Genomic DNA, 27,401 nt, shown 5'->3' on the forward strand with positions numbered 1-27,401 from the left:
GGAGGAGCGTTGCCCTGGTTTTCATCATGTTTAGATTGTACTACCAATTCCACGATTGCATGACGAGACAAAAGCATGATACCCCAGGAGTTTCTCGGAGGAAAACCCCCTTTTACATAGGACCAAGATCATGGATAGATTAATTGAGGACGGACTGCCCCGAGCTTTTTCTCGACGTCGTGATAGAGATGCATACCTAGGTAGGTAGGTACATGTAGGTACCTGGCGAGCCGTGAGCTGCGAGGCTGGTAGGAGCAAGGCTGCGACACGGCATTACTGTTTTTCCATCCCCGGCTTGGCGTCTTGGTGGTCTCAAAGTTGTTACTGCTGAGGCTGGCCGGGCTGCTCTTGGGAGAAACATCCACTGCTTCACAAGGAACCAATCTATGCCCGGCAAATGACCACCTTCGAGCAAGATCATGGCAGAGCCATATCGTTATTCGGCAGGCAGCTGATTGGGTTGGAAGAATGGCTCAGCGCACGCAGGTGTGGCCCTTCAGACCACGCCAGCAGCACTCGTGACAGCGGCCTGCGACGAGAACGCTCGAGAAACAATCGCCACACGATCAATGCACGTCTCGGATCTACTGTGCACAGGCCGGCTATGCCTATGCCTATTGCCCAAACACCACGCGCAATCACCATGCTGGTGGTATGTTGGCCGCTGTGAGACGCGAGCGAATGAGGCCACTCCACGAGACTTGGTTCGCAGCTCTGAGTGGTCAGAACCGAACAGGCCCCTGGTGTTGAGTATCAAAATCCCGTGCCCAGTGGCTCGCCAAACAATGAGGACTATTGACTTATACCGCCCACCTGGACTTCTGCTGATCCTTGCGCTGATGATTTCTTTCGCTTCCAACATGTCTCTCTTTTACCCATCGCCTTCTCTGTCCGAAAGACCAGTGGGCAGGATAACGCTCTTTTCCAGCTAAGAATGGCCCATCTTACGCACCCGTGGGTGGCCATACGCCGGCCGCGGAACCTTAGGCGACAACGATGGATTGGCGGGGTCGGCTTTGTAGGAGGCATACGGCAACAGTGCAGTTGCGGGAAGCCACATTCTCGAAATTTTGATCTGTGTCTTTTGTTCCCTCGACACAGATTTGGCTCCAGCCGGTTTAATACCGTGTTCCTGCTGTTGTTCCGCCTGTTTTATCACGCAGGAACCTTCGAAGTCTCCCACACCGGTTATGCCAAACGGCTCTACCTTCCGCTCCTGCAGGAGGCTGCGTCGAAGCCTTTCGAGGAAGTGACCAACGAGAAGCCACTTATCGACCCGGGAAACCAAGGGCTTCCAATCGTCTTCAAGAACTTCAAACGCTTCTCGACGAAGGGATGGTTGGAGACGTTGCTTCAAGATCCTGCCGAGTTCAAGAATCTCAAGGTCAATTCGATCACGTGGATTAAGGCTCTCGCCTCCCCGTTCTCTCACGAATTCATTCAGTTCATTGTCGAGGACTCTGTGACCGGTCAACGGACGCGGATTGCCGCTGGCCGGGAAGAAACCGGAGACTGGGTCCTCGTGGGCTGGAATTGGGCTTCAGGGGACACGCCCTCCGACCATTATAACCTCCCGCTACCACTCCTGACAGTCAGTTTTGACGACCCCGACAAGCGACCGGACTTGCGAGCGCTGGCTTACGTGCTATCCGCGACTACCGAAAAGCATCCTGCATATAAATTCCGCAGAGAAATGTGCTGGTGGTACGCCGAGACTGTGTTGGAGGTGATGCATGAACAGTTTGGAGGCAAGGTCAAGGAATGGGAGTGGTCGAGGTATCGATATTCCTTCATCGTCAAGACGAGCTTCATCAGGCGTCGAGTTCTGACTCGGCATGCCGAGTTGTTCAAGCGGCAGCTGGCCGAGGAGATGAATTACTAGACTGCATGGACTGGATTTCGCATGACTGGATTTTGGACATTTTCATGGGTCTGGAGTGGGACATTGGGTATTTCTGCATTTATTTCAGAGCCCTGTGGGCTTGGATCGGAAAATAAGATGGATAGATGCTTCAGTTGCTTGATACGGGATCATAGGATCTAGAGCCAGACCTAGACTACCTCTGCTGGACCGACTCCCCAAGAGACCCAGAGTACCCACAGGGTCTGGTCCAAAGAAAAATTTCTTGCATATATTTTATTCTGTCTCAATCTGCTATCACACCAAGACCCCCTACCACGACTAGGGCGAGCCGATCCGACGACAATGACCACAATCCAGGTCCTGTCAGGTCGAACTGGCACCGGGCCAGCAGGCAGCAGGACCTCGATTCGAACCACCCTTCGAGCACACCAAATCCAGGTTCTGTTCAGGTCAAACTAACAATAACGGGTTAGCAGGCGGCAGAACCTCGATTCGAACCTCCTCCTCCTCCCCCTTCTTCCTGGACTCAACTTATAAATACTTCGTAGTAAACCGAGAAAAACCAACCCGCAAGGGCGAGTTTCGCTTATCACGCAACCAGAGTTGAGCTGCTTCGTGTTAAGTTTTTGCCATTTTACTATTGCCCCTTTGTTTTTGAGGTTAATGCTTGAGATATTTTGTGTGCGTCTTTCCTAGTGAGACTCGCCAAGTACCTAGTTAACGCAGGTAGGAACCCAGATATATCTGTCATATGTACAAGGCTGTGCAAGGCTGAATCGCCGAAGATTAGCCCGGTTGACATTACGCTCCCGCATCATCCCTCACTCCAAGTTGCCCTCATCTCCATCCCACTTCCCAATCCCGACTTCCCGCACTCTCACACTCCTCAGCTTCCAAACCCTCCATCTTCACGGCGCGATAGTAGAGAGTCTGCCACTCCTATCGCTCTCCCTCACTCCCTCCCAAAAAATGTCTGGGCCAGAAGTCCACCATCTCTTCCACCACCCTATCGCCGACCATTCCTTCTCCGCCGACCGCTCAACGCTCGCCGTTGCACGAGAAAACAATGTCGAGCTGTACCACCGGTCCGGCTCCAAGTTCAGCTTGAAGGATGAATTGAAGGGCCACGACAAGACCGTCACGGGCGTGGACATTGCGCCCAATAGTGGGATGATTGTGACTTGTTCTCAAGGTAGATTATTTCTGGCCTTTTTGTCTCTCCCTGCAGATGACTGATGCCTTGATAGACCGCAACGCCTACGTCTGGGAACCCGGCCCAACCGGCGAATGGAAGCCGACCCTTGTGCTCCTCCGCATCAACCGCGCCGCCACGTTCGTGCGCTGGTCCCCGTCAGAGAAAAAGTTCGCCGTCGGCTCGGGCGCCCGCGTCATCGCGGTCTGCTACTTTGAGGAAGAGAATGACTGGTGGGTTTCGAAGCACCTGAAAAAGCCCATCCGAAGCACCATCACCACCGTGGCGTGGCACCCCAACAGCGTGCTTTTGGCGGCCGGGTCCACGGACAGCCACGCCAGGGTGTTTTCGGGATTCATCAAGGGCATCGATGAACGCCCCGAGCCGAGCGTGTGGGGGGAGAGATTGCCCTTCAATACCGTCTGTGGAGAGTACCTGAACGACGCGGCGGGCTGGGTTCACGCCGTGTCCTTCTCGCCGAGCGGTGACGCCTTGGCCTTTGCCGCCCACGACAGCAGCATCACCGTCGTGTACCCCAGCGGGCCCGAGCAACCTCCCCGGGCGATGCTCAACATCTCGACGCAAACCCTCCCCTTCACGTCGCTGATCTGGAACGGCGAAGCCGAGATCCTCGCCGCGGGGTACGATTGCGAGTGTTTCCGCTTCCGGGGCAGTGAGCAAGGGTGGGAGCTGGTGGGCAGCGTCGAGATGGCAAACACGCGCCCGGGCATGGGCGGCGGCGCCATGAGAGAGGAATCCGCGCTCAACATGTTCCGGCAGATGGACCTCAAGGGAAAAGTCAAGGACGACACGCAGTTGAGCACCACGCATCAGAACACGATCAACACCATCAGAGTGTTCCAGGGCGGTCCGGGCGGTGTGACCAAGTTCAGCACAAGTGGTGTCGATGGCCGGGTTGTCATTTGGACGCTTTAGAGGGTATATGTACCACATGGAGGACTGGAGATCGATGTGTTCAATTCTTGAGTATCCTTATCCACAGAAAGCATTAGCTGGTCTAATCGCCAGAGAAAAGCAGACGCGTCAATGGATGGAATCTAAAAGACGCAAACAGCTCCTTTACGAAGCTCCTCTTCTCCTCTTCTCCTCTTATCCACGTCTACGTCCCGGATCGCTGAATTTTTGAGACAATGCTTGTGCTGCGGGCACAGACCTGCTCAGTCAACAGCGTCCTCAGCTTCGTCAAGTGTCTTCACTTTGTCCGTCCATCTCCTCTCCACCACCTTCTACTTCTTCTTCCTGCTCTTGGTACTCACTCGCCTGGTCCCGACCGCTTATCGCCTCGGCTTCAGCCACCGCCGCTTCCGCATCCGCATCGATCGCCCGCATGCGCACCGTAAACTCCACCTGCAGCTTCTTCAGCCAACTCCTCAGCGCCTCCGCACCGACCTCGCCTCTGATGGCAGTCTCCCTGGCATGGCCCAGCTGCTCCTTGACATTCAAGATCAATTTCCTCTTCCGGGCCACCGCCGTGGCTCGGGGGTTTCTCTTCCTCGCTTCATTCCGCTCGTGCAAGGCCTGAGAGACACGCGTGGCCACGTCGACCACGTCGCCGGGTAGTCCGATCGCCCTCGCGAGAGCCAAGCCGTAGAACTTCTCCTCTTCGTACCCGTCCGCGATCTTGTACCGCATCGTCATCTTGGAGTAATCCTCGCTGATGTTTGCGGATAGGTGCAGGTTGGCGACCCCGGCGCGGTCGGCCAGGATGCGCGGCAAATCGCGAAAGTGCGTCACGAACCAGACGTAGGCCTTGGACTCGATCAGCGTTTCGGCAATGGCGATCGCAATCGCCAGTCCGTCTGTCGTGCTGGTGCCGCGGCCCAATTCGTCGACCAGGACCAGGCTGCGCGGAGAAAGGTTGCGCAATATGAATGCCATTTCACGCATCTCGGAGGCGAATGTGGAGACGTTCGCTTCGATGTTGTCGTCTGTGGAGATGCGGGTGAAGATCTCGTGCGATAGCGGGAAGGAGGCGTACTCGGCAGGCACGAAGCAGCCGATCTGTGCCATCACGGCCATCAGCGCGACGGAGCGGATGTAGGTCGACTTCCCGCTCATGTTGCATCCGGTGATGATGTGGAAGCGGTTTTGCGGTGTGGCGTACACGTCGTTGGGCACAAATCTGTCGTGTTGGTATTGCAGCTTTTCGCGAATGGGATGGCGGCCGGATTTGATCATGAACGAGTCCAAGTGGAGCTCAGGCTGGACGTACTCGTTCATCGACGTCGTGACGAGTTGGGCGAAACCCGCGAGCATGTCGAGCATGGCGATGGACTCGCTGATTTTGAAGAGCGGATGGATTATGCTCCGGACCTCGTCGATCAGCTCTTGCACGGTGGCGTCGGACAGGCAGATGACTTCATTGTGGGCGTCCTTGATCTTTTGGTTCATCTTCATAAGATCCAGCGTTTGGCATTCGATGTATTTGTTCTTTTTGTAGGTGTTGATGAACGTTTCAGGCGTGGGCTTGTCCGTGATCTCGCTAGCCGGGAAGCGCAGATAGTATTGTCTGTCGGAATCGTATTTGAGTTCGAGAGGGATTTCGCTCTCTTCTGCATAGACGGATCAGCTGTAATCTTCCGAATGCGAACAGCTTCATACGCTTAAGAAGTTGGAACATGTCGTTGACATCTGCGTTCAGCTCCTTGTATGCCTGACGCGCTACGTCGAGAAAACTGTTGACTCCAGCCTGCTTGGTTTTAGCATGGCTACCAAGATTCTCGTTGTTCCCATACCTGAATGCCATAGACTCTCTGGTTTCGTAGCTCGAGTGGTTTAGATGAATACCGCACATCGATGTTCAGACAGCGCCCGAGCAGATTCTCCACTTGTGTGTAATTTTCTGCGTCGCAGAGCTCATACAATAATCAGACGAAAAGCTTGACCAGTAGGGGTTCCAAGTCACCTGGCGTATAGTCTGCAGCTCTTCGCTGCTTGCGCCGGCGAGAGCCTGACAGACCGGTTTGACATCGTCCACAAGAGTCTTGAGCATGAGAACATTGTTGATGGATTGTTCCATGAAATGGAAATCTTGCCTTGTTGAAATGATGACAAGCTGTGTGACTTAGCATAGGACAAATCGGATATTTCAATCACGAACCGCGGCAAGTACACGATCGGCATCAATGAAGGATTTCAAGGCTGTACCTGTTAGCAAGTTCTTCTCACGAACAGGACCTAGTACCAGATCGAACAGCAAAGAACATATCCTCTTTGGATGTGAGTTCGCTGAGAGCTTGCTGTCTCTTTCTGATCTTTTCCGCATCCGTTGATGGCTGCAGGACATTGCTTCGGAGAAATCGAGCGCCCATTGGTGTCAGTGTCTGGTTCAACAACCCAAAAAGACAATCTCGAGATTTGTCGTTTTGGAGATTCTGGATCAGTTCAAGCGAAGCCATAGTGGAGAGATCAATCATGGTCGAGCCTTCCGAGGGTTCAAACTTGATCCGAAGCGTTTGCGGAGCGAACGTCAACTTCATCGCCAGATCGATATACTTCAAGGCCTGCTTCTGTTAGGGAAGCGCAGAAAAGATGGCATCTACTTCCAACCTACTGCCGAAAAACAGCATGTTGCAAAGTAGTTCCCGGCGACAGACAGCTTCAACGATTCCAAGTCATCGGGGAACGCGAGTTGATGGACATAATCATGGCCACTAGTTTCAGACCAGTATTTACGCTCGATTCCGGTCATGGCGATACCAACCTTCTCTACTTCGAGGTTCTCAGCAACGATCGAAATGAGTTTCGAATCTTCGGCAGTCTTTATGAAGATGATCTCCGAAGGTGCAAAGACTTTGATCTTGTGGCATGTACGCGCATAGGTTTGAGTGTCAGTAAATTGGCAGAGGACAGCTTCAGAAGTGGAAACATTGACAAAGGAGAGGCCAACGGTAGGAGATACGCCTCGCGACTCGCTGATTGCACAGATGATTTCATTGTCACTGTAGCTGGTAGAGGTCGCCGCGGTTCTGGGACGAGACCTGCTGCCCGTCTGTGGCCTAGAAGTAGTAGCCGTTGTTAGTCTTGTAGCCGGAAGATTACTGCTGGCAGCAGAGGATGACTGTGGCCGAGAAGCCATGTTCGCAGGTTTGCAACACCCGGTGTCCGAAGAGAGACGAAGTTTGTGAGGCACAAGGCGAGCAAGGCTGAAGTCGGGGGTAACGGAGTTGATGGAAGAGGAAAGTTTGCCGCGCATTTCCCCTCACGAGGCTGAAGCCCATTTCTGCATCTACAACAATTTTTTGAGCACGCACCTTCGAGCCAGCCTGACGAATCAAGGGTCGTCTTCAAGCACAGAGCCAGAATGGCCACCCTTGCGCCGCCTCCCAGTAAACGGCAAAAGATCGCTGCAGAGGAGAGAGCAGAGAGGGCACTTGAGGAATCGAAAATCCCCGACAACTTGGGCAGTGTGAGAGTGCAATTTGTCGACCAGAGCACGGGAAAGTCAACGGGACCTGTGGTCGCGGTCCCTGTGAAAGATGCCACTGTCAAAAACCTCGAGACGCTGTTGAATACCATACAAGGCAATGTATGAAAGTTGTGTGAACCGGCGAACGTCGCTCAGCATGCTGAACTTCTTTTTCCTAGGATCCCGCCGAACGACTGCCCTACCGCTTCTTCTTCCAGAACGATCGACTCTCGACAACGCAAGAAGTTGCGAATGCCATTGTCGATGTGCAGACTGACTTGTACAACTCCGTCCTCAAGCCCGGCTTCAAGACTACCGAAGACAATATCATCCTCCAGTTCACTCCTCAGGCTGTATTCCGCGTCCGCGCTGTTTCAAGATGTTCCGCGTCAATAGCAGGGCACGGTGAAGCCATCCTCGCGACTGCATTCTCGCCGGAGACATCTTCCAGAATGGCCACCGGTAGTGGGGACAATACTGCTCGAATATGGGACTGCGATACGGGGACCCCATTACACACTTTGAAGGGACACACGAGCTGGGTGCTTGCGGTTTCATGGTCTCCCGACGGCAAAATCCTTGCTACTGGAAGCATGGACAACACCGTGCGACTGTGGGATCCAAAGACAGGAGAACCTCTGGGCGGGCCAATGAAGGCACACACGAAATGGATCACAAGCCTGTCATGGGAACCATACCACAACCAGGCACCGGGTAAACCTCGATTGGCATCGGCCTCGAAGGATGGCACAGTCAGAATCTGGGACATACCGCTACGCCGCATCGAGCAGACCCTTTCCGGGCACAAGGGATCGGTGACTTGTGTGCGATGGGGCGGGCTTCATCGAGTCTTCACCGCCTCTCAGGACAAAACGATCAAAGTATGGAACTCGCGGACGTGGAATTGTTTACACACATTATCCTCGCACACCCACTGGGTCAACCACCTCTCTCTCTCCACCGACTTCGCCCTCCGAACATCTTACCACGACCACACGGGTAAGCCCCCATCGTCAACGGAAGAAAAAGTTGCCAAGGCGAAGAAGCGATTCGAAGAAGCGGCCCGTCAGGAAGGGAAGCTGGTGGAAAGACTCATCTCGGCATCTGACGACAACACCATCTTCCTGTGGGAACCGTCTTCCTTTGACCCGGATTCAAAAGCCACTCCCAAGCCCATTGCGCGCTTATTGGGCCACCAAAAGCAAGTCCTCCACGTGTCCTTTTCCCCCGACGGCCACTACATTGCGTCAGCGAGCTTCGACAACAGCGTCAAACTGTGGAACAGTCGAGATGGCAAGTTCATCTGCACCTTGCGGGGTCACGTGGGATCTGTGTACATGTGTGCGTGGTCGAGTGACAGTCGGTTGTTGGCAAGTTCGAGCAAAGACACTACCGTGAAAGTGTGGGATGTGAAGACGGGAAAGTTGAAGATGGACCTGCCGGGACACAAGGACGAAGTGTTTGCTTTGGATTGGTCGGTGGATGGCGCCTGTGTGGCCAGCGGTGGGAAGGATAAGCTTGTCAAGCTGTGGAAGCATTGAGTCCGTCGTGAGTTTGAACACGGTGCTGGATTTGGTATGGTAAATGCAATGGCTGGGCGTACAGGTTAGACGTGATGAAGACTGGAGTGATACCCAACGATCAAAAAGGTCATGGTAAATATTGGATTTCAATGAAATATGTGCAGGTTTTTTTTTTCAATTCTGTGAATGTTGTATGATTCTGGATTGTTACAAGCAACCATAGCCTTGCCTTGCCCACCAATCCGCCTGTGGTGGCCATCGGCCTTTTTCCCAGACGACAAAAACCGTGCCACTTCTTCCGCCACCCCTGATTTACCCCTTCTTTCGCCTCTTACATTCTAAAACCGGGTTTCTGGCCAGGTGGATTGTAAACAATCTTCCTCGTCTTGATAGGTGCCCACTTGTATCGCTTAACCCAACCACTCAGGGCCAGTAGGGCAGTGCCAATGATCAGGACCTTGAAACCCATCTTCTTGCGCTCGTCCATTTCTGGTTCCGCGGTCCAGTTCAAGAATTCAACCACGTCCTTGGCCATTTGCGAGCTGGTGGCGGGTGTGCCGTCTTCGTATTCAACCAATCCGTCGTAAAGCACACGAGCCATTGCGATACCAGTACCCGGGAAATACGGGTTGAAGTTCAAACCAGACTGGACGCTCGCACCTGCCGGGGGTTCCTCCGGGTAGCCGGTGAGAAGACTGAAGATATAGTTGCAGCCGCCGTGACGGGCTTTCACCATGAGCGATAGATCCGGAGGAAGGGCACCATTGTTGGCGGCACGGGCAGCTTCGTCATTCTTGTACGGAGACGGGATGTAGTCGGACAGCTTGCCGGGTCGCTTCTCGATCTCTCCCTCATCATTTGGCTCAGTGTCGTATTCATTTTCTTCAGCCAGGGCCTTGGCTTCGTCGACGGTCATCAGTGTGCCGACAAGTGACCGATATGGGATTCGCTTCAGAGAGTGGCAGGCGGCGCAGACTTCACGGTAAACTTGGAATCCTCTCCGAAGACTGTCAAATGTCAACTCGGCGTGCACGTCACTGTTGTTTTGATAGCTCTTACGCAGCGTGGTCGAATGTTTTTGTCCATTTCACGTGCTCCCACGGGTACTGGGTCGGGTGTAAACTTGAGCCTCCTGTCAGTCGACTGTAGCTCTCCATCGATTGCTTGGACCTTACCCCTCTTCTGCGGGAGTCATGGCATAGACATCTTGACCGAACAGATGATAGTACCAGGCGATTGAGCCTACTGTGGCTGCCGTCGCAGCAGAAGCGCCCAGTGTTAGGTAAAAGGGAGATGTGGCGGCCTCGGAGGTAGTCGAAGATGCGGCACGCTAAAATACACCGTCAGCCATAGATCTCATCGAAGCACATCCACGCGCTGCTGCAAGATATGCAAGGAATGGTGGACTGACAGTTGTGGTCTTGCGGACAATCGTTCGAGCAGCAACCCTCAATGGGGCACCGCGGACGGCCGACGTTGCCAACATCGTGTCCAAAAGCCTTACGCTCTCGACAGATGGTGGACTAGCCGTGCGAAGACGTAGAGGAGAAGGCGAGTCGTGGAGGGTGGAGGGTGGAGAGAAAAAGAGTGACTCGGCACAGGTCGTAGAGGAGAAGAGGATGTCCAAAGTCGAAGCTTGAAGCTACATTTTCCCGGGGTTCATTACGTCCTCTATGATTGGCTGATTCTGGATCTTCATATCCTGGTTCGAAGCGGCAGCAGCCGCGAAGGCCACGTGATCTGCCGGCGCAGATGAAGTTCGTCACTCGTCGACTTCTTGGAATCTCGCAACGACGGCGCAGGTTGGAATTCCAGACAGACAGTTTTCTCTCGTCCTTGCCGCACCGACTGCTGCATGGCGTGATGTCGATGAGTCAAGCCAAAAATCCCTCTTGGAATGACCAGTTCAAGAGCACCAACCAGCGCGACTTCAACACCCAAGTCATCATCTCGGTCGTCTTCGGACTGAGTGCGTTCCTTTCTTTCTGCGTATGTCTTCCTGACTTCTACGGCACTGTTCCTGGATACTGACTATGGACAGGTTCTCCGGCCCAAGTGGACGAGCCTATATCATGCGCGCAAGAAGCACTCCGGCGCAGCCTCGCGTTTACCTGACCTACCCAAGTCACTATTCGGATGGATCCCAGTGCTGCTGAGGATCTCGGATGCAGAGGTTCTGGCTTCGGCCGGTCTCGACGCCTACGCTTTTCTATCCTTCTTCCGATATGCCATCAAGTTTCTCTCCATCACCCTGTTCTTCTCGCTCACCATCATCCTGCCCGTCAATTACAAGTACACCGGCGAACTACCTTACCCGCCCATCAATGGCACGGCGCCATTCCTCGAGCCGACGTTTGCGTTTGCCGACGATGAGAAGAGACCCAAGAAGCCCAAGATGGAGAAGGACGACAGCTATCTATGGATGTATGTCGTGTTCGCCTACTTTTTCACTGGTGTGGCCATATCCCTCTTGATTGTTGAGACCTCGACTATCATTCGGATCAGACAAGCATATCTCGGGACTCAGTCCACCATTACCGACAGAACTCTGCGCTTGTCCGGCATTCCCAAGGAAATGAGGTCGGAGGAGGCAATCAAGAACTTCATTGAGGATCTGCAGATTGGGAAAGTGGATAGTGTCATGCTGTGTCGAAATTGGCGCAGATTGGACGAACTCATGTCGAGCCGCATGACGTGCTTGCGCAAACTCGAACAATCATGGGCAACCTATCTGGGCCACAGCCATTCGCTGCGCCATTCTCGCCGATCTCACGTAGAACGTGATCTCCTTGATGAGGATGAAGAGAGCGGAGCTCTGCTTTCACGCTCGGAGATGGAACAAGCTCACGCTACGCCCATGGGCACGAAACGGCCAACGGTCAGCCTTCGTTACGGGCCATTTAAACTCTACAGCAAGAAGATTGACGCAATCGACTATTATGAGGAGAAGCTGCGGGTCATGGACGAGAAAATAACCGCCCTGAGAAACTCCGAATTCAAACCGACGCCTTTAGCTTTTGTCACGATGGAATCGACTGCTGCATGCCAAATGGCCGTACAGGCAATTCTCGACCCAAAGCCCGGACAACTCCTTGCAAGCTTAGCGCCGCCACCGGCCGACGTGGTGTGGAAGAACACGTACCTTTCCAGGAATCACCGCATGGTTCGGTCTTGGAGCATAATGGTCTTTATCGGCTTCCTGACCATTCTATGGGCTGCCCTTGTTGCTCCTCTGGCAGGTCTCCTCAGTATCGAAGTCATTGACAAAGTACTACCCGGCCTTGCAGCAGCCCTCGAGGATCACGAGATCATCCGCTCGCTGGTTCAGACGGGTCTGCCAACCTTGCTGTTCTCCGTGTTGGCATTAGCTGTGCCCTACCTGTACGATTGGCTCGCCAATCAGCAGGGCATGACCTCCCAAGGCGATGTTGAGATGTCGGTGATATCCAAAAACTTCTTCTTTATCTTCTTCAACCTCTTCATCGTCTTTACAATCTGGGGTTCCGCCACTACATTCTACGACTTCTGGCAGGATCTGCGAGACATCCTGCGAGACACCGCAGGAATCGCTTATGCGGTCGCCAAAGCTCTTGAACAGCTTTCGCCCTTTTATGTCAATCTGATCGTTCTCCAAGGTCTGGGTCTTCTGCCTTTCAGGTTACTCGAACTCGGCTCGGTCGCGTTGTACCCGTTCTACCTCATCAGCGCCAAAACACCCCGGGATTATGCAGAGTTGTCTCAGCCGCCGATCTTCAGTTACGGCTTCTACTTGCCGCAAACCATGCTTATATTCATCATTTGTATTGTGTACAGCGTCCTTCCTGCCTCATGGATGATCACTTTGTTCGGATTGGTGTACTTCCTGATTGGCGGCTTCATCTACAAATATCAGCTGCTCTACGCCATGGAACACCGCCAACATTCCACCGGCCGAGCCTGGCCAATGATCTGCAACCGAGTCATTACCGGATTAATTCTCTTCCAAGTTGCGATGACGGGTATTCTGGCGCTTCGGGGCGCTCTGACAGCCTCGTTATTCCTGGCCCCTTTGTTGGCCGGTACTATTTGGTTCACTGTATATTTCCAACGAACATACGTTCCTCTGATGCGATTCATCGCGCTTCGAAGCATCGACCGTCCGGGTACGCCTCAGCTGCCCACACCTCCCGAGCCAGCTTGGGACAGAGATACCGAGTATGGGCGAACTGTCGATACGGACCCAGAATCCGGTCTTCGCTACATCAACCCGAACCTTGTGCAGCCTCTAGAGACTCTGTGGATAAGGAAGCCCGGACATGGACGCCCTCAGAACGACTGAGATACTGGGAGTAGGAAAAGCGTATTCGTTTCGGACCCTGCGTTGGAGCATAGCAAGCGGTGTGATTGAATTTTGTCGTCTTCCTCCGAGATACCCATGTACGCAGTTGTCAGCCATATCGTCTTCATACCCCTGGCTCTAATATAATGTGTCAACCAAATAGCCCATCACACGAAATACCGGCCGGGCTGGCAGGTCCCGAGACTGCTCCTTCTCGTCACGACGTCTGACTTGGTTTGGAGCTCTTTCTCCTTGATGTTGTGGAGGCGCAACTGACAGTCGTTTCCACGGCTGCTCAGGTGGCGGCAAGTTCAATCTTGTCGCTTGGGCCACGTCAGCCAGTCGTCCGGTAGGTGCAATTCGCTTGCTGTGCAAATTAGCACCTCATCTCTGGTAAATTTCACCCCTCTTAAGAGGTACAGCCCAAACCTTTTGCTTCCTGTTCCTGTACCTATCTTTACATTAACGCTCTCATTCCCTTCATATACCCTGTTACATTCTCATTATCACTACTTGTGACCGATATAGCTGTCGCCGCCCTGGCTTTTGAGATCTTCGTCTCTCGAGGTATTGCATCTGTACACGACCGCGAACTCAGGATGCTCTACCCTGCCAGCCATCACTTCTGGCCCGATCTCCGATCCTCGCCCTTTGCCAAAGACTTCAGAACGGGATATCGAACAGAGACGACGAGTCGATGCCAGGAAAGAGCATTTCCAGGGATGATACATCTTGCAGATTGTTCAATACAGCACCCAGGCTTTGGATTGCGTGGCACTAGTTTGTCCACTGCGCCTCACCCTAGCTTAAAGCGTCGATGGATCTCAGAAGAAGGCTGCCACCAAAACAAACGCCAGGATCGAGAACAGGTCACCGTTGTTTCTAGGCAAACCTTGGTCGTCGCTGAAAACCCTCTCGATCACTCCCTCGCCCGTTGCGGGTTGATCAACGATCATGCAGACCGTGTCCGAGAATCACACCTAAGGCAGCATCACCCTGGAAATTCTCTTCCCGTCGCTCCCACAAAGCCGTCCTCCGGCCACCGCCCTTTAACAATCCCCGCCACTCCGGGGCTTGATGTTTCGCCAATCGCTACAGCTTCACCTGGGGAAGAACGAGAGCCCGCTGGTCATGGACCTGACCGAGATAAGCCCAGCATGCTAAACACGATGGACGGTGCGTGTGATATGGACGATGATCCTACTCCCACCGCATCCAGTCGAAACTCCAGTGTAGTTGATCCCAAGGCACAAGCACCACGGCCATCAGTCGTTCATTTCTTATCTGACGACCATTTACATTGGAGAGAAAGAGAGCCTGCTACTTTCGTCAATCCGTTCACTCCTGAAGAAGCGTCGTCCAGAAAGACTTCCGCCTCTTCCGAAGCCACAGCCTACTTCCGGCCCAATGCTTTTGCTGGTCATCGAGACACGCTGGCAAGACTGCACAAATTCACCAACAGGTACAGTGACGACGAAGATCCTGCAGACAGTGAAACCGACTCATTTTCAACCGCTCTTACCCGTCAGCCGTCTCTATCTGGGATGTCTAGACGAGCCAGCCATGCGGGAGCAAATCTGGACCTCTTCTATCCCCAACGGGTTGTCGACACTGTGCTCCGCTATGTGGCGTTTGATGATTACAAGGCTATGCGACTAGTCTGCCGCCAATGGCGTGCGAATTTGCCTCAACCCAGATTTCCTGGAGCGTACCTACTTCCGAGAGAGATCCTGAGAGAAATTTTCTCCTACTTGGCGCCCTGTGACTTTGACTCGGCCCGCCACACGTGTAAAGCCTGGTTCTTAGCCAGCTTGGATCGCAAGGTCCTGGTTTCTATGCTCAGAGCAAGTGGATGCCAGGCTGCGTTGGCCACGGATCTTGAGCGGGCGCGTGGGCACATCGCTGCACAGAGGCGAAGCTGGGACAGCAGTCTTGGCCCAATGCAGACCGACGGTGAAAATTTCATTGACAAAGAGTGGCTGTGTTCCAAAAGATTGGCTACAGAAAGTCGACTGTCGCCCGACTGGCGAGGCTGTCTCCTGCCCGATGGCTCTCCTAGACTTCCAATCATTGAGGAAGTCGACTTCTCGAAGATCATCACCTCCCGCGCTGTACCCACCAAGCCCAGGTTCACAGTGTCAGCATGTGGCAGATTTGTCCTTGTGGTCTCTGGAGGCGACATATCTGTCTACAGCTTGTGCGATTCAGAGCAGTCGCTTGCCCCTGTGGTAAGGCTAGCCACGGGAATTGAGGTGTTGAAGGTCAGCATGGATACTAGTTCGGAACGATACTCGATTGCCGCCCTCCTGGCAGGCCGCATCGGCATGCTGTGGGATCTACACGGCAGCCATATGCAGACAAGGTATCGCAACCCTTCCGGCGAGACGATGAGCTTGAGAGTGCAGAAAGATATTCACAGTTCAGCCATCTACCAGTCTTCAAGGCTGGCCAGTGTCAACCTTCCCATTAATTCACCTGAAACGCATGCTGGAGGAGTGTCTGATATGAATCTTGCGTTAACGGCGTTGGATGATCACACGTCCCCTCCTGGTGCTCTACCAAGCCCCCGATTCTCGTAGGACGAGCAGATGCCCAGCTCGGAGAGCCCGGAAGAGATTGAGGTGTTGTGTGAAACGGATGGTTCTGACCAAGTTCAAGATCGTTTGGGAATCCCGATTGAGACCAGGGCGACGGCCATTTACACTGATCTTGGAAGCATGGATGATCAGCCAAGGAGCGTGGCGATTTGTCCCAACCGAAAGTGCGTTGCATTTGGATGTCGGATGGGCATCGAACTTCACTGGGTCGACGCTCTTACCGGGGACCATCTCAACCGCTGGTTTCCTCTTTCCGCGCCGAGCGACTACCTGTATTTCCTGCCTCAGCGACGTGGGGTGGACTCGAGGAGGAAGCTCAGATTGATATCGAGTGCCGCAGGACCAGTTGTCACTCAGCTGCTGAGAAGCGACAGTACACCGGCCAAGTCGAAATTCTTCCCTACCCCAGCAACCCTTGGTCGACGCCAAAGCTTGACTAGACTTTTCTTTGGGAACATGCCATTCCCCACGCCCGCCGGTGGTTCAGGGGAGTTATCCGGTTCTGTCAGCCCCCAAGGAGCCGATGAAGGCCAAGGGGTTCTGCGGACTGTTGATTGTGATCACTTCCATGCGATCCCAGTGAGCGACGGCTTTCACCTCGTTTTCACGGATCCAGACAGTGGGCTTCTCTGCTTGGGTAGCGATGCACCGCTGGGAGGTCCAACCAAACTTATTCGAAAGATCATGTTCATTCCTCCCGGACAGAGCGACCGAATGCCTGCCCCACGCCGCTACGCAGTTGGCAAAGCGCTTGAATGGGGATTGAGGCTCGTCGTGGTCTACGATAATGATGAGGTCGTGCTCTTCAATATTCCCTCTGATGTTTTCGGGCAACTGCAAGACCAGAGAAGCTCGACCGACATCTGGGACGAGAATTCTGGCGTGGTTGGGCAAAGTGATCTGATCATGGACTCTCTGATGAATCGCGATGGAAGTGGCTCGCCTAGTGCTGTGACAGCCCGAGGAGCCCCAGAAAGCGACGCCAGCTCTGCTCATGTGCCACAGCAATTTGGTGGTTGTGTCATTGCTCGTATTACTGATCAGGTGGTCGATGACATTGCGGTCCAGTCCGACAACGGTGGACTTTCTGTTTGGTTCTTCTACAGAAATGGGCTTGCTGAACTCTATAGCATCTATGCGCCTCGTCCCCATCAAGTGCGAAGAAGGGTTGTGGGAGAGAATGGCCTCATCTCGGACTGTGACAACCAGATGCCTATCGAGACCAAGACTGATGCTCAGCCGGCAAAGGGAAAAGAGAGAGAGGACCAAGGAGCCAAACACGTCAAATGGGCCGGCCAGGGAATTATGGACTGAAACACTTCAAGACTACCTTGAACAGCCAGCCAAGCTTCGAGCCTGTGAGATTGTGATCAAGAAATGGCGGTGCCGTCTATGTCTATGAAAATCTATTCAGCCCGCGTAAGAGCGGATCTGTGACTGGAAGAGAGGTCACGACCTCCACAAGGGGATCGGTGTTGTGCAGATACCCTCCAGAGGACGGGTTTCTCAAAAACAGTATCTTTCGAGCGAAGCTAGATTGGCTGCAAGAGCGACCTATCAGTACTCATCGAGCATTTCTTTTCGAGAAACGGTAGCATTGACTTCACTTCCTTACACCCTCGTACTGTCCTTTTTCGCGACCACCATCAGTTATGGTTGCTTGGAATGGAGCATCTCTTAGGGCTCCATATTCAAAGCCCTCAACAGCGTCCTTCCCAGTCGATCAACTTGCTCCGCCGTCGTAGTCAAACTGGTCATGAAGTAAATCATATCGCCCAAGACGCGCGAATGGATCCCACAGCCATCCTCGTCCAATAACGTCAAAAGACGCGACTGTAGCTCTGCAGAGGCGGTCGAAGTGTAACCCCCGGTTGAACCTCGAGGGGCGGCCACTTTTAGGACGAGGACGGTGCCCAGTGCGAAACACCCGGTCAAGCGGGGATGGTGAGAGAGTTCTTGGAGGAGAGAAGGAGGGAAGAAGGAGTAGATGTCGGGGTTGGTCTGTTTCTGAGGGACGGCATCCTCTCCAAGCAGAGATGTCTCTTCCGACCAGGCTCGCTTGAACCGGCTCCAACTTCCCTCCCCTTCTTTGCTAGAATCCATCCGTCTGTACTCGTCCAAGGCCTTGTTGGCGACCATGCACCCGATAGGGTGCGCCGTGTAGGAATGGCCATGTAGGAGGGCGTCAGTTTTGGAGTCGGAGAGGAACGTCCTGAAGATGGACTCGCTCGCCGTGGTGAGGGCCAGAGGTAACAGACCTGCGGTGAGGAGTTTGGCGTGCGCGGAGATGTCGGGCGCGATGGAGGGCGGCAGAGCCGGCTGGGGAGATTCAGAGGTAGAGGTAGCGGTCGTCGAGGCGAAGTCGGATGGAGAAGATAGGAAAGACGACGAACTGGACCGGCCGAGGCGGTAGAGGCCCGTGAAGACTTCGTCCGCGATGATGGGAAGGCCGGACCACTCCACACTACTACCACCTTCTTGGCCATCTGCTGCGTCGTGCTCGGAGAATTGCTTCGGCGCAATCAGGTGAGGATTGGCTCGAATCGTTTTGATGAGCGTCCTTTGGAAGAGCGGGTCGACGAAGATCATGCCTCCCGCGCCCATGATGATGGGCTCGAGGATCAGAGCGCCAAACCGCCTGCCTTGATCGCGGACGAGGCGTTCAAGTGTCGCGGTAATGTGGGATTCGTATCGCCTCGCGTCCTCTGTCCGAGCATCAAAGTCAAAGAGGGCGTGGAGGGATTTGAACTGTTGTGTCTGATTCGTGGCATACATCTCTTCCGGCATGGTGAGTTCCCAGACGCCCTTCCGCATCAGGACCGACGGCGGATCGAACCAGTGACCCCATGGCTGATGCCAGTCCACCTTCTCGTTGAACACACTGGGCTCGGAGCAGTTCATGACGCCGATGGTGTCGCCGTGGTAACTCCCCTTCAGGCCCAAAATGGCCACAGGTGTCTTGCCACCGTCGTCGTCGTCGTCCTTGGTCCACCCGTATCGCTGGCTCGAGGCTCGCAGTGCCATTTTCACGGCAACCTCCATGCCCGTGCTGCCATTGTCGGTGAAGAAGACTCGACTCAGCCGCGGATTCTGCAGGGTCGACAGGAGGTTGTAGGATATGTCGAGCGCGGGTTCGTGGACGGCGTGCGCAAACATGACATGCCCATAGCGACCGGCCGCGTGGGCTGCCGTCAGTGCGACGTTCGGGTTGCCGTGGCCGAGACCCTGTGTCCACCACGACGCAGATGCATCGAAGAGAGGTGTGAGGAGGGGTTTCGGGGTTGGCTGTGCCGCGAGCGGAGTAAGGCCCATAGTCGAAGTGGTCTTGGACGACTCCTTGAGCGCCGGATCGGCTTCTTGGTTGTAGGTTTGGAAATGGTCATTGTATGCTGAATCGATTGCAATGATGTTGTGGGGGATACCGTGCTGGCGGAAGGGATGCCATATCACCGCGTCCGCCTGGGAGGGCATCGACGTCAGCTTGGAGATGCGTGAGAAGTGCTTTTGATTGAGCAAGTCAAGCAGGTTTCGGGCGGCGCCCGTTTTAGACCAACCGCTGTAGTAGCTCGAGAGGGCGCGCTTGTCTTGTTCGCCGTCTTGCTGCTTCTCCGGTGGTTTGGGCAGCGCAAACGTCGAGATGCCGTGGTTCCGGAAATACCGGTCGAGGTACTCGAAGTTCCCCCACTCCGGGTCGTCGAACAGCACGATCGAGTCGACGTCGAAGCCCCGAACATGCAAAGATTCAAACGCCGAGATGGTGGTCGCGATCCCCCCGAGCTTGCTGTCTCCCACAAGAATCGTGGGGAGTCTCAGTGGTCTGTACAGGTCGGCTTGGACCGTGCCAGAAGGACCGGGGGAGAGGACGCCCCCGGCAGTCTCGACGAAAGCATACCGCCCTCCGGCCTCGACATGCTTCCCCAGAATAGCTTTGACTCTGGACAATATCGAGGCGTCTGACCTTGGGATTGATGGGTCTTTGTCCAATTGAGCAGCCAGATGCGGGCTTAACGGCCGTGAGAACTGCGAGATGTTCTTCGAGACCGTCCCGGGCACAAAGGTGTCGATGTGTCCTACATCTTCCTCGTCCCGGGGTCCAGTCGAGACGGGTTTCAAATACAGCACCCGTTGGTCAGGCGTCTGGAGAGCCCGACACAACAGCGTCGAGACGATGGTCTTGCCAACGTTGGTATTGGCTCCAAAGACCTGCCATGCCTTCAGGTCGCGCCACAACATCCCGCCGTCGTCGAAGAGAAGGGGAAATAGAGAGCGAGCAATCTCCGGGACCAGATTTGCGATGAGTCGCTGACCGAGGCTGCGCGGTGGGATTTGCTCCTGCCAAGCCACGGCCCGCTTTTTTACTTCCCGGGAAATTCCGACCCTCCGATTGGACACCGAAAGGCTCTTGCGCCGCGTCAACTTCCTTTTTCGATTGAATTTCGTCGAACGCCGGGTCGTCAGCCTCGAGTTGTTGACCCAACATTTCTCCTAGCATCATCCATCAATCATTGATCTTGACCCCCGACTACAAAGACGGACTCGGCAGGCTATCTTTCTGGGGGAGTTGGACTTGAGAGTATCAGGAGACTCACGATTCCTGTCCAGTCAGTCAGTCACTAGCCATGCCATCATCCCCATTGGAACAGCGCCTTGCTGCTCTCCTGGAGAAACGTCGATCGCAGTCGAAGCTGCGAAACCTCAAGTCGAGTCCTCCAGGGTCTGTCGACTTCTCATCCAACGATTTCTTGTCCTTGTCCACAAACAAGGAGTTCCAGGATGATTACCTGGCGGTGCTGAATGGAAGCCACACGCCCATTGGATCAACGGGCTCGAGGCTCCTGGACGGCAACTCTGAATTCGCCGAGAGCCTCGAACGAGACCTTGCTGCTTTCCACGGCGCCGAGGCTGGCCTCCTGACCAACTCGGGCTTCGATGCCAATGTTAGCATCTTCACCTTTCTCCCTCGACCGGGGGATGTCATCATCTATGACGAACTCATCCATGCCAGTGTCCACGATGGCATGAGACAGTGTAGGGCCAAGCAACAAATCTCCTTCAAACACAACGACGTCGAAGACCTGAGTCGGATCCTGCAGCAATTCTCCTCCTCGAGTCCCAGCCAGACCATTTTTGTCGCCGTGGAGACGGTTTACAGCATGGAAGGCGATCTCGCCCCGCTGACGGAGATTGTCGATCTGATGGAAGCTATGTTGCCTCACAACAACGCGCATCTAGTGGTGGATGAGGCCCATGCCACTGGCGTCTATGGACCGAATGGCTCCGGCAGAGTCTGTGAACTTGGACTGGAAAAGCGTGTTTCCATCCGCCTCCATACTTTCGGCAAAGCTCTTGCATGCAACGGCGGTGAGTGGCCCCCCACCCAGCATTCAGTACCAATGCACACCTGTTGGCTGACGAGACTGGAAGCAATCATTCTGTGCTCTCCTGTGATCCGTCTCTTCCTCATCAACTATGCCCGACCGCTCATCTACACAACCTTTATGTCCTATCCTTCCCTTCTCGCGATCAAGACGGCATATGATTGGCTCAAAGAGGGGAAAGCGAATCTGGTAAGCTTTTTGACTCTGCAACCTATGTCGCGGCTAACATCATCCCTTGCCAGCTTGCTGCAAACCTCTATCATCTGATCGATCACCTCTACACAGGACTGCAAAGCTTGGCACCTGTCGTCGCCGAAAGTGGCCCGGTATCGAAGACTTTGGTGTCTCTCCCAACCACGTGCCCAGAGTCGCCCATTTTTGCAATCTTGAGCCCATATCCTCGGTCATTGGCCTCGTACTGTCAGTCGGCGGGGTTCATCGTGCGCCCGGTCGTTGCACCAACCGTTCCCAAGGGCACAGAGCGGGTAAGGGTCTGCCTGCATGCAGGGAATACAGTCGAGCAGATTGACCGGTTTGTCGAGTGTGTCAAGCAATGGATCATCACTGAGGGCACACGGGATGTGCATACAGACCAGCTGAGCCCGCCATCAAGCCACGCCATCAGCCAGCCGGCGGGACTAAAAACGGGAAGTAGCCTTCTCGCGAAATTATAGTCAAATTTAATACGTGTGCTGGCGTCCCTCTGCAGCAGCCTGCAGTGGAGCGGCCCTAGGGAGCCTACCGCAACAACTACGATCCACGGATCAATGCAGCTTGCGGGCGCGGCTTTTGGCGTTATACGCAGCACCGACATAGGCAGAATACATCATGCCCAGCCTGTCTCCCTGTTTACCCTAGCCATGCGATGGTCTCTTGCACATTTCTCTCACACTTGACCCGCTTCCCACGCTTTCGCGTAAATGTCCATCGCCGTAACGAGGCCGTTCCTCTTTGGCTCCCAACCAAGCAATTCTCGTGCCCTGGCGCTGTCACAATGAATGGTCGCACCCAAGGCCTGGAGGAAAGCGTTGTCGCCAGGCCCGACGAGTCGAGGTCGAGTCGCCCGCCCTTGGCCTTGCTTACTGCCCGTGCAAATGCGGCGAGGATGTCGCGGATGTTCTCGGTCGTCGAGACCAAGTCGAAGACAGGGTACACGGAAGGACCTCCCCCAAGCAGGGAGATCTTGCCGACGCCGAGGCAGACGGCCGACGCGACATCATCGACGTGGATCACGGGAGACTGCGACGTGGGCGCCACGGGGATTTGCACGTGGCTCTTGCCGTCCGCCACGGCCCGGGCGATGGGGCCCCACAGCGCACTCCAGCCCGAGGAGGCGCGGCCGTGCATCTGCGCGGGCCGGAATATCATCACGTCGAGCACGTCGCGGGCCGCCATGACCTGGCGCTCCAGCTCGGGTCGCCACGCCACAAGAGCGAGCGGCTGCGTAGGGCCCGACGCCGTGCCGACGGGATCCAGGTCTGAGACAGCACCGTCTGACTCGCCGTGGACCCAGGCGCCGGAGATATAGACAAAGCCCATCCTTGGAGGTGGCCCCACCCCTGCTCCTCCTCCTCCTTCTTTTGCGCTGAAGGCGTCCAGTTGCTCCTGCCCGACGGCCTTGACGTCGGCAAGGAACCTGGCGCTGTCGCCGTACGCGGCGGTGCAGTCCACCACGACGTTGATCCGGAATTGGCGAATCGCATCCAGGTAAGGGCCCGGGGTGTTCGCCGGGTCCTCACATACCACAGGGGTTACCTCGCACGCCGCCAGAGCCTGGGCCTTGTGGGCAGATCGGCAGAGTCCGTAGACGGTGTGCAAGCCGCTGCGGACCATGGCTTGGGTGACGGCCTGGCCGAGATATCCTGTTGCTCCGAAAACCAGCACTCGAGGCATCTTGAATCGGTCGGAGGGGGAGAAGGGAAATATGGGCTGATGACTGGCAATAAACTCGTGAAGAGTTGACCGACAGAGAGTTTGTCCAAGTTAAGGCCCTTGTGGCTTCCAGATGGAAAAATGTCTGTAGGGACTGGCTTCCGCAAAGAAGACCGGGGGACTGCGAAGGTCATGCTTTCTTATACCATGTCCCTCGTCCGAGCTGATATGGTGTGTCCTGCCAAGTTCAATCAATTCTCGAGTTCCACCTCGAACGGCCCGTAACACTGCAAATGGATCACGAAACACCCTACACCTTGATCCAGTCAATGAAGCGACTGCTCTTGGTTACAACGGGAGGACTCAGATGGCCATGATTTGCGGGTTAGGGACTCACGGTCAACGCTCGACGTATTCGAAAGCGATGGAATGCGAAGGTCGATACGATCTAGGTACCTAGTAGACTTATGTCAGCTGCATGTCGGTGATGGCGCAGACCAAGGAGGCTGTTCTGGTCCCCAAAGAATACTGGAAACATTGCTAGGTCAGTTACATGTTTTGATGTCGACGTGTCTAATATCGACTCTTGTGTTTTCCTAATTGGGGTTTCTTATGATTTGACTGCTTCTGAGAGGGCGTTGAGTTCGGATGGTGCTTGTATGGTTTGGTTGACCGTCATCTGGCAACCGTTTAACGTCAGTCAATCCAGCCACTAACTCGGTCGCTCGGTCGCTATGGCTGGTCCGGTCATGAAGTGTCAGGAGTGTCAATTATGAGTTTGGTGGCAGAGGCATGTCATGCCATCCACCCCAGCGAACACTCGGATGCTTAAGGAGTGGGACTACACAAGCGAAAAGCTAGACTGGTGGACAAGCTCCTACAAAGCCTCGCCGAGCCGTGACTCGCTTTACGCCTGCCAAACACGAATACGAGGCTCGCTTGGGAAAGGAGCGGGAGGCCACTCGACCATTGGCCTCGTCTCCAAAGTCTGGCCAAGCACTGCGCCTCATGGGCCATGGCGCCTCGTCGTCCTCTAGTATCTCCTTTCCCCTATTTCCCTTTGCCACCAAAAGCTACCAGTCTCGTACCGATCAGAGATCACTTAAGATTAAAAGCGACACCCCAGTAGGGCGTCTGCAGCATGGTTGCTTGCTTCGACATGCCTGCCTCCCGCACCGCTTCCCATGCTGTAGCCTCCAGGTCGTCGAGGCTCACACCGATGACATACAGTTGACCTTTAGCCCTTTTACCACAAGAAATCTATAACTATCATCTTTGCCGCGTACCCAGCGTCATTGATTCAACAGAATCTGACACGGTCTGTCTCCAGCTTTGTCACAGACTTCCAGGATGACAGTTGTCCCACAATGTTGGTTGCTGGCGAGGCGGCAAAACACTTTGTGCGGTTGGTACTCTACCCTTGGTCACGCATCGCTGGTCGAAACACCCGTCTATTACATAGACATGATTGTTCTCACTGAGTACACTATTTTCTGGTGCCTTTGTATGTCTTCGTGTTCTCATGTTTTGGTTCCCAATTGCCGCAACGCCCCGAACCCGAATTTCCTCCACGCCCGCTGATGACCAGCAAAAGAACCATTACAAGCCACGTTTAGGCATCGAAATAAGCTCTAGTTTAGAAGCTCCGATCCAGAGGAAACTTCTTGGACGTTGAAGTCGTCACAGTCCGCTTTGTTCCACGTCAATGACCTGGCCAGTGGCAAATGGAAGGTCTTGGTTTGAATTCATCTCGTAGAGGATTTGAAAAAGGACTTGTCTGTTGACTCGACAGCTATCTCCTCGAAACCTGGGTCGGCTGAAGGCCGTCGAAAGCCTGGCTATGATGGGTTCCATCTCTTCTGGTGTCGGGTTGTACTGCGTAATCATGTCTTTGGCTACCGAGCAAGAAATGCTGTTGCTGTCATCTGCCCAGAGAGGTCCGTTTGGAGGTACAAGAAACACGTGGCATACAAACGAAGGCTCGCTGGGTGGGTGTGTCCTTGTCTCATGCGGCGGGAGATACCACTGATGCAAAGAGTTCGGGAAGCCGTTAGCCGCCCTCATTGCGGACATTGTGCTCGCAGCAACCAACGGTGGCGCCATCAGCTGATCACTGTACTGAGTGTCGTAGGTTACAAGGTTTTCAGTAAGCACGGGAGGTTGTGGTGTGCAGCAGGACGAGGGCGATGGTGTAGGACAACATGCACCACGACCATCAGATGTCTGGCTTACAGCAGTTGCAGGATTTGTGACCTCGGGGACGAAAAGTTTGGGCTTCAATTGTCGAAAAGAAGCGGCCGTAAGCCCGCCCGGCCGTTGGAGCGTTGTTTCCTCAGAGATTCCCACATTGTCGGGACTGATGCCAACATTCTTCAGCAGATCCCGCAAACGAGCATTCTCAGCTTGAAGTTCGGCAAGAGCAGTACGTTGCAAGTCGGCTTCACGACAGGTGTTGTGGCACTGTTGTAACTGGTTCTCGAGCTCCGCAAGATATTCCCGGCGGCGAGCACGGCTCCGTCGTTGGTTATCGCGGACTCGCTGCTGCTTGGATTTGGCAGCATCGACCTTGGTGCTTCCTTCGCTGCTTTCGGAATCCATGGGTGACAAACATCGAATGTACGATTCGCCAGCCAGCAGATATATAAAGTGGCCCACTCGGGAGCTCGAGACAGAGTGCAATAAGATCCAAATCAGTGGCACGGTTGAAAAGCCGAGGGCATGAGGAGACGTCACATGTCATTCCTGATTGGCGAGGTCTTAGGCTAGAAGCAATCGAACATCATTCCGGAGTGGCTCCAACGCCCCAGAACACCAATGCACGCTCAGACAAACAAATGGCGACACTTGGCTTAGAATGGGGCGTAGGAGAGGCCATCTAGAAGTCACTAGCCGCCTGGACACCGCCTCCTCCGACCGGAAAGACCATTACAGGTCGGGCTGAGAAAGCACAACATGACCGGGGTAGTTGGGCTGGGGAGGGAAAGGTTGCAGAGTGACGCTGCTCCTGGAGGGTGAGGGACGTTTTCAATGGCAGGCAGGCCATGGCGGATTCGGGGAAGTGACATTTTCTGAAAAGAGGCCGGAGTGGATGTGACTGCACAAAACAACCAAGCTGAAAGGTACAGGAGTGCGATGGCCAAGCACTCCATACCCTGTAAAAGTACTGCACGGTCGTAGCATTCATGGATGCTGGTGTGGCTTGGACAGTGAGAGTTGAAACCGGATAGGGGGCTGGTCGCTTTTCGGGTACCGTTGGCGGGCTCCCTGCGACCCTCCCACTAACCAGCCCTTGCCCGGCTGAAAAGCCGCTTGCGCTTCTTCGATACTTATCTTACCTAGGCAGGTAAGGATCGGACCCGCCGGTGCTTGCTGGCCATACCTTGCGCTTGCTTTGCTGCTCTTGTCGTATCCCTCAGCTGGTGGCATCCCGGAATTATGGCATCACGGGTAACAGGTGCGTGGCAAACAATCCAGAAATACGTCCCGAAGGGTGGGAAATGTTGTGGCGATCCAAAACGAAGAGGTGGTAGAAGTTCTGCTGCAGGAAAGCTTTGGGTAACCAGGTCCTGCGCTTCATTCTTCCAGATGGGATTCTCCGAAGCTCGCCACGAGGTGTTGGGATAGCTCTGCCAACCACTGCCACACCCCGGGTTTCCTGTGGAAGCATGTGTAGATGGCAGCGCGTTTCGAGGTCGTCGTCATCTTGCGCCGGGCTAACTTTTACTGGAAGGTCAGCAATCTTGACGGTGGGAAAAAAGGCCGTATAGTACTCGAAAACCCGGTCACCCCTGTCCACCGCTCTGTTGTCGTCTTTATCCGTAATGCTCAGGAGCCCCCTTATTATTGCGTCAAAAGCCCTGCATCGCTGACGGCAAGTTCCACCCACAAACTCCGAGATTGGGGGCTGTTGAGGAGGGGTGGGGATGTTGAAAGAGGAAAAGTTGAATACGAGGTAATAGACCCTGAAGACCATGACGGTGCACCAGGGATATCGAAACAACCCAAACATGATTGGTACCAAACAGGCGGGTCGTAGGAAAACATCGCCATTTGTTTCCATTCTCGCGTGGAATCAGGGGAAGGATCTGCCAAAGTCGCCGGCGCCAGCAGAGAACCTGTGCATTGAACAGCCGACAGGTAGCACAACATTCACTCTGCTAACAAACAACCTTGGAAGTAATGGGTAAGTGGTAATACGGTAGTACCCCACATTGGGGCCATTTGGAAT

The 27,401-nt window shown here is 54.4% G+C and overlaps 12 protein-coding genes across 12 annotated transcripts; 7 read left to right on the forward strand and 5 right to left on the reverse strand.

The window, feature by feature from the left end:
* Positions 1 to 934: 934 nt before the first annotated feature.
* Positions 935 to 1,882, forward strand: Z520_10484 (uncharacterized protein; the record flags this gene model as incomplete). Its single annotated transcript, XM_016780976.1, has 1 exon — positions 935 to 1,882. The coding sequence occupies one exon, from the start codon at positions 935 to 937 to the stop codon at positions 1,880 to 1,882; it is 948 nt and encodes a 315-aa protein (XP_016627982.1).
* A 951-nt stretch (positions 1,883 to 2,833) lies between these two features.
* On the forward strand, positions 2,834 to 3,992 carry Z520_10485 (uncharacterized protein; the record flags this gene model as incomplete). Its single annotated transcript, XM_016780977.1, has 2 exons — positions 2,834 to 3,056; positions 3,112 to 3,992. The coding sequence occupies 2 exons, from the start codon at positions 2,834 to 2,836 to the stop codon at positions 3,990 to 3,992; spliced, it is 1,104 nt and encodes a 367-aa protein (XP_016627983.1).
* A 267-nt stretch (positions 3,993 to 4,259) lies between these two features.
* On the reverse strand, positions 4,260 to 7,155 carry Z520_10486 (uncharacterized protein; the record flags this gene model as incomplete). Its single annotated transcript, XM_016780978.1, has 7 exons — positions 4,260 to 5,629; positions 5,679 to 5,766; positions 5,813 to 5,932; positions 5,983 to 6,132; positions 6,178 to 6,218; positions 6,262 to 6,580; positions 6,631 to 7,155. The coding sequence occupies 7 exons, from the start codon at positions 7,153 to 7,155 to the stop codon at positions 4,260 to 4,262; spliced, it is 2,613 nt and encodes an 870-aa protein (XP_016627984.1).
* A 225-nt stretch (positions 7,156 to 7,380) lies between these two features.
* On the forward strand, positions 7,381 to 9,026 carry Z520_10487 (uncharacterized protein; the record flags this gene model as incomplete). The annotated part of the gene is made up of 2 exons (XM_016780979.1): positions 7,381 to 7,605; positions 7,665 to 9,026. 2 exons carry the CDS (start codon positions 7,381 to 7,383, stop codon positions 9,024 to 9,026), a joined length of 1,587 nt encoding a protein of 528 aa, XP_016627985.1.
* A 313-nt stretch (positions 9,027 to 9,339) lies between these two features.
* Z520_10488 (cytochrome c1, heme protein, mitochondrial) lies at positions 9,340 to 10,494 on the reverse strand (the record flags this gene model as incomplete). The annotated part of the gene is made up of 4 exons (XM_016780980.1): positions 9,340 to 10,015; positions 10,068 to 10,130; positions 10,184 to 10,338; positions 10,420 to 10,494. The coding sequence occupies 4 exons, from the start codon at positions 10,492 to 10,494 to the stop codon at positions 9,340 to 9,342; spliced, it is 969 nt and encodes a 322-aa protein (XP_016627986.1).
* Positions 10,495 to 10,871: 377 nt separating this feature from the next.
* On the forward strand, positions 10,872 to 13,326 carry Z520_10489 (uncharacterized protein; the record flags this gene model as incomplete). Its single annotated transcript, XM_016780981.1, has 2 exons — positions 10,872 to 10,997; positions 11,050 to 13,326. 2 exons carry the CDS (start codon positions 10,872 to 10,874, stop codon positions 13,324 to 13,326), a joined length of 2,403 nt encoding a protein of 800 aa, XP_016627987.1.
* Positions 13,327 to 14,048: 722 nt separating this feature from the next.
* On the forward strand, positions 14,049 to 15,905 carry Z520_10490 (uncharacterized protein; the record flags this gene model as incomplete). The annotated part of the gene is made up of 1 exon (XM_016780982.1): positions 14,049 to 15,905. One exon carries the CDS (start codon positions 14,049 to 14,051, stop codon positions 15,903 to 15,905), a length of 1,857 nt encoding a protein of 618 aa, XP_016627988.1.
* Positions 15,906 to 15,914: 9 nt separating this feature from the next.
* Positions 15,915 to 17,237, forward strand: Z520_10491 (uncharacterized protein; the record flags this gene model as incomplete). Its single annotated transcript, XM_016780983.1, has 1 exon — positions 15,915 to 17,237. The coding sequence occupies one exon, from the start codon at positions 15,915 to 15,917 to the stop codon at positions 17,235 to 17,237; it is 1,323 nt and encodes a 440-aa protein (XP_016627989.1).
* Positions 17,238 to 17,600: 363 nt separating this feature from the next.
* Positions 17,601 to 20,156, reverse strand: Z520_10492 (uncharacterized protein; the record flags this gene model as incomplete). The annotated part of the gene is made up of 1 exon (XM_016780984.1): positions 17,601 to 20,156. The coding sequence occupies one exon, from the start codon at positions 20,154 to 20,156 to the stop codon at positions 17,601 to 17,603; it is 2,556 nt and encodes an 851-aa protein (XP_016627990.1).
* Positions 20,157 to 20,542: 386 nt separating this feature from the next.
* On the forward strand, positions 20,543 to 21,975 carry Z520_10493 (uncharacterized protein; the record flags this gene model as incomplete). The annotated part of the gene is made up of 3 exons (XM_016780985.1): positions 20,543 to 21,284; positions 21,348 to 21,490; positions 21,544 to 21,975. 3 exons carry the CDS (start codon positions 20,543 to 20,545, stop codon positions 21,973 to 21,975), a joined length of 1,317 nt encoding a protein of 438 aa, XP_016627991.1.
* A 175-nt stretch (positions 21,976 to 22,150) lies between these two features.
* Positions 22,151 to 23,194, reverse strand: Z520_10494 (uncharacterized protein; the record flags this gene model as incomplete). The annotated part of the gene is made up of 1 exon (XM_016780986.1): positions 22,151 to 23,194. The coding sequence occupies one exon, from the start codon at positions 23,192 to 23,194 to the stop codon at positions 22,151 to 22,153; it is 1,044 nt and encodes a 347-aa protein (XP_016627992.1).
* A 1,659-nt stretch (positions 23,195 to 24,853) lies between these two features.
* Positions 24,854 to 25,771, reverse strand: Z520_10495 (uncharacterized protein; the record flags this gene model as incomplete). Its single annotated transcript, XM_016780987.1, has 1 exon — positions 24,854 to 25,771. The coding sequence occupies one exon, from the start codon at positions 25,769 to 25,771 to the stop codon at positions 24,854 to 24,856; it is 918 nt and encodes a 305-aa protein (XP_016627993.1).
* Between the last annotated feature and the right edge of the window lie 1,630 nt (positions 25,772 to 27,401).

The sequence above is a fragment of the Fonsecaea multimorphosa genome (genome assembly GCF_000836435.1).
Source record: "Fonsecaea multimorphosa CBS 102226 unplaced genomic scaffold supercont1.30, whole genome shotgun sequence".
NCBI lineage: Eukaryota > Fungi > Ascomycota > Eurotiomycetes > Chaetothyriales > Herpotrichiellaceae > Fonsecaea > Fonsecaea multimorphosa.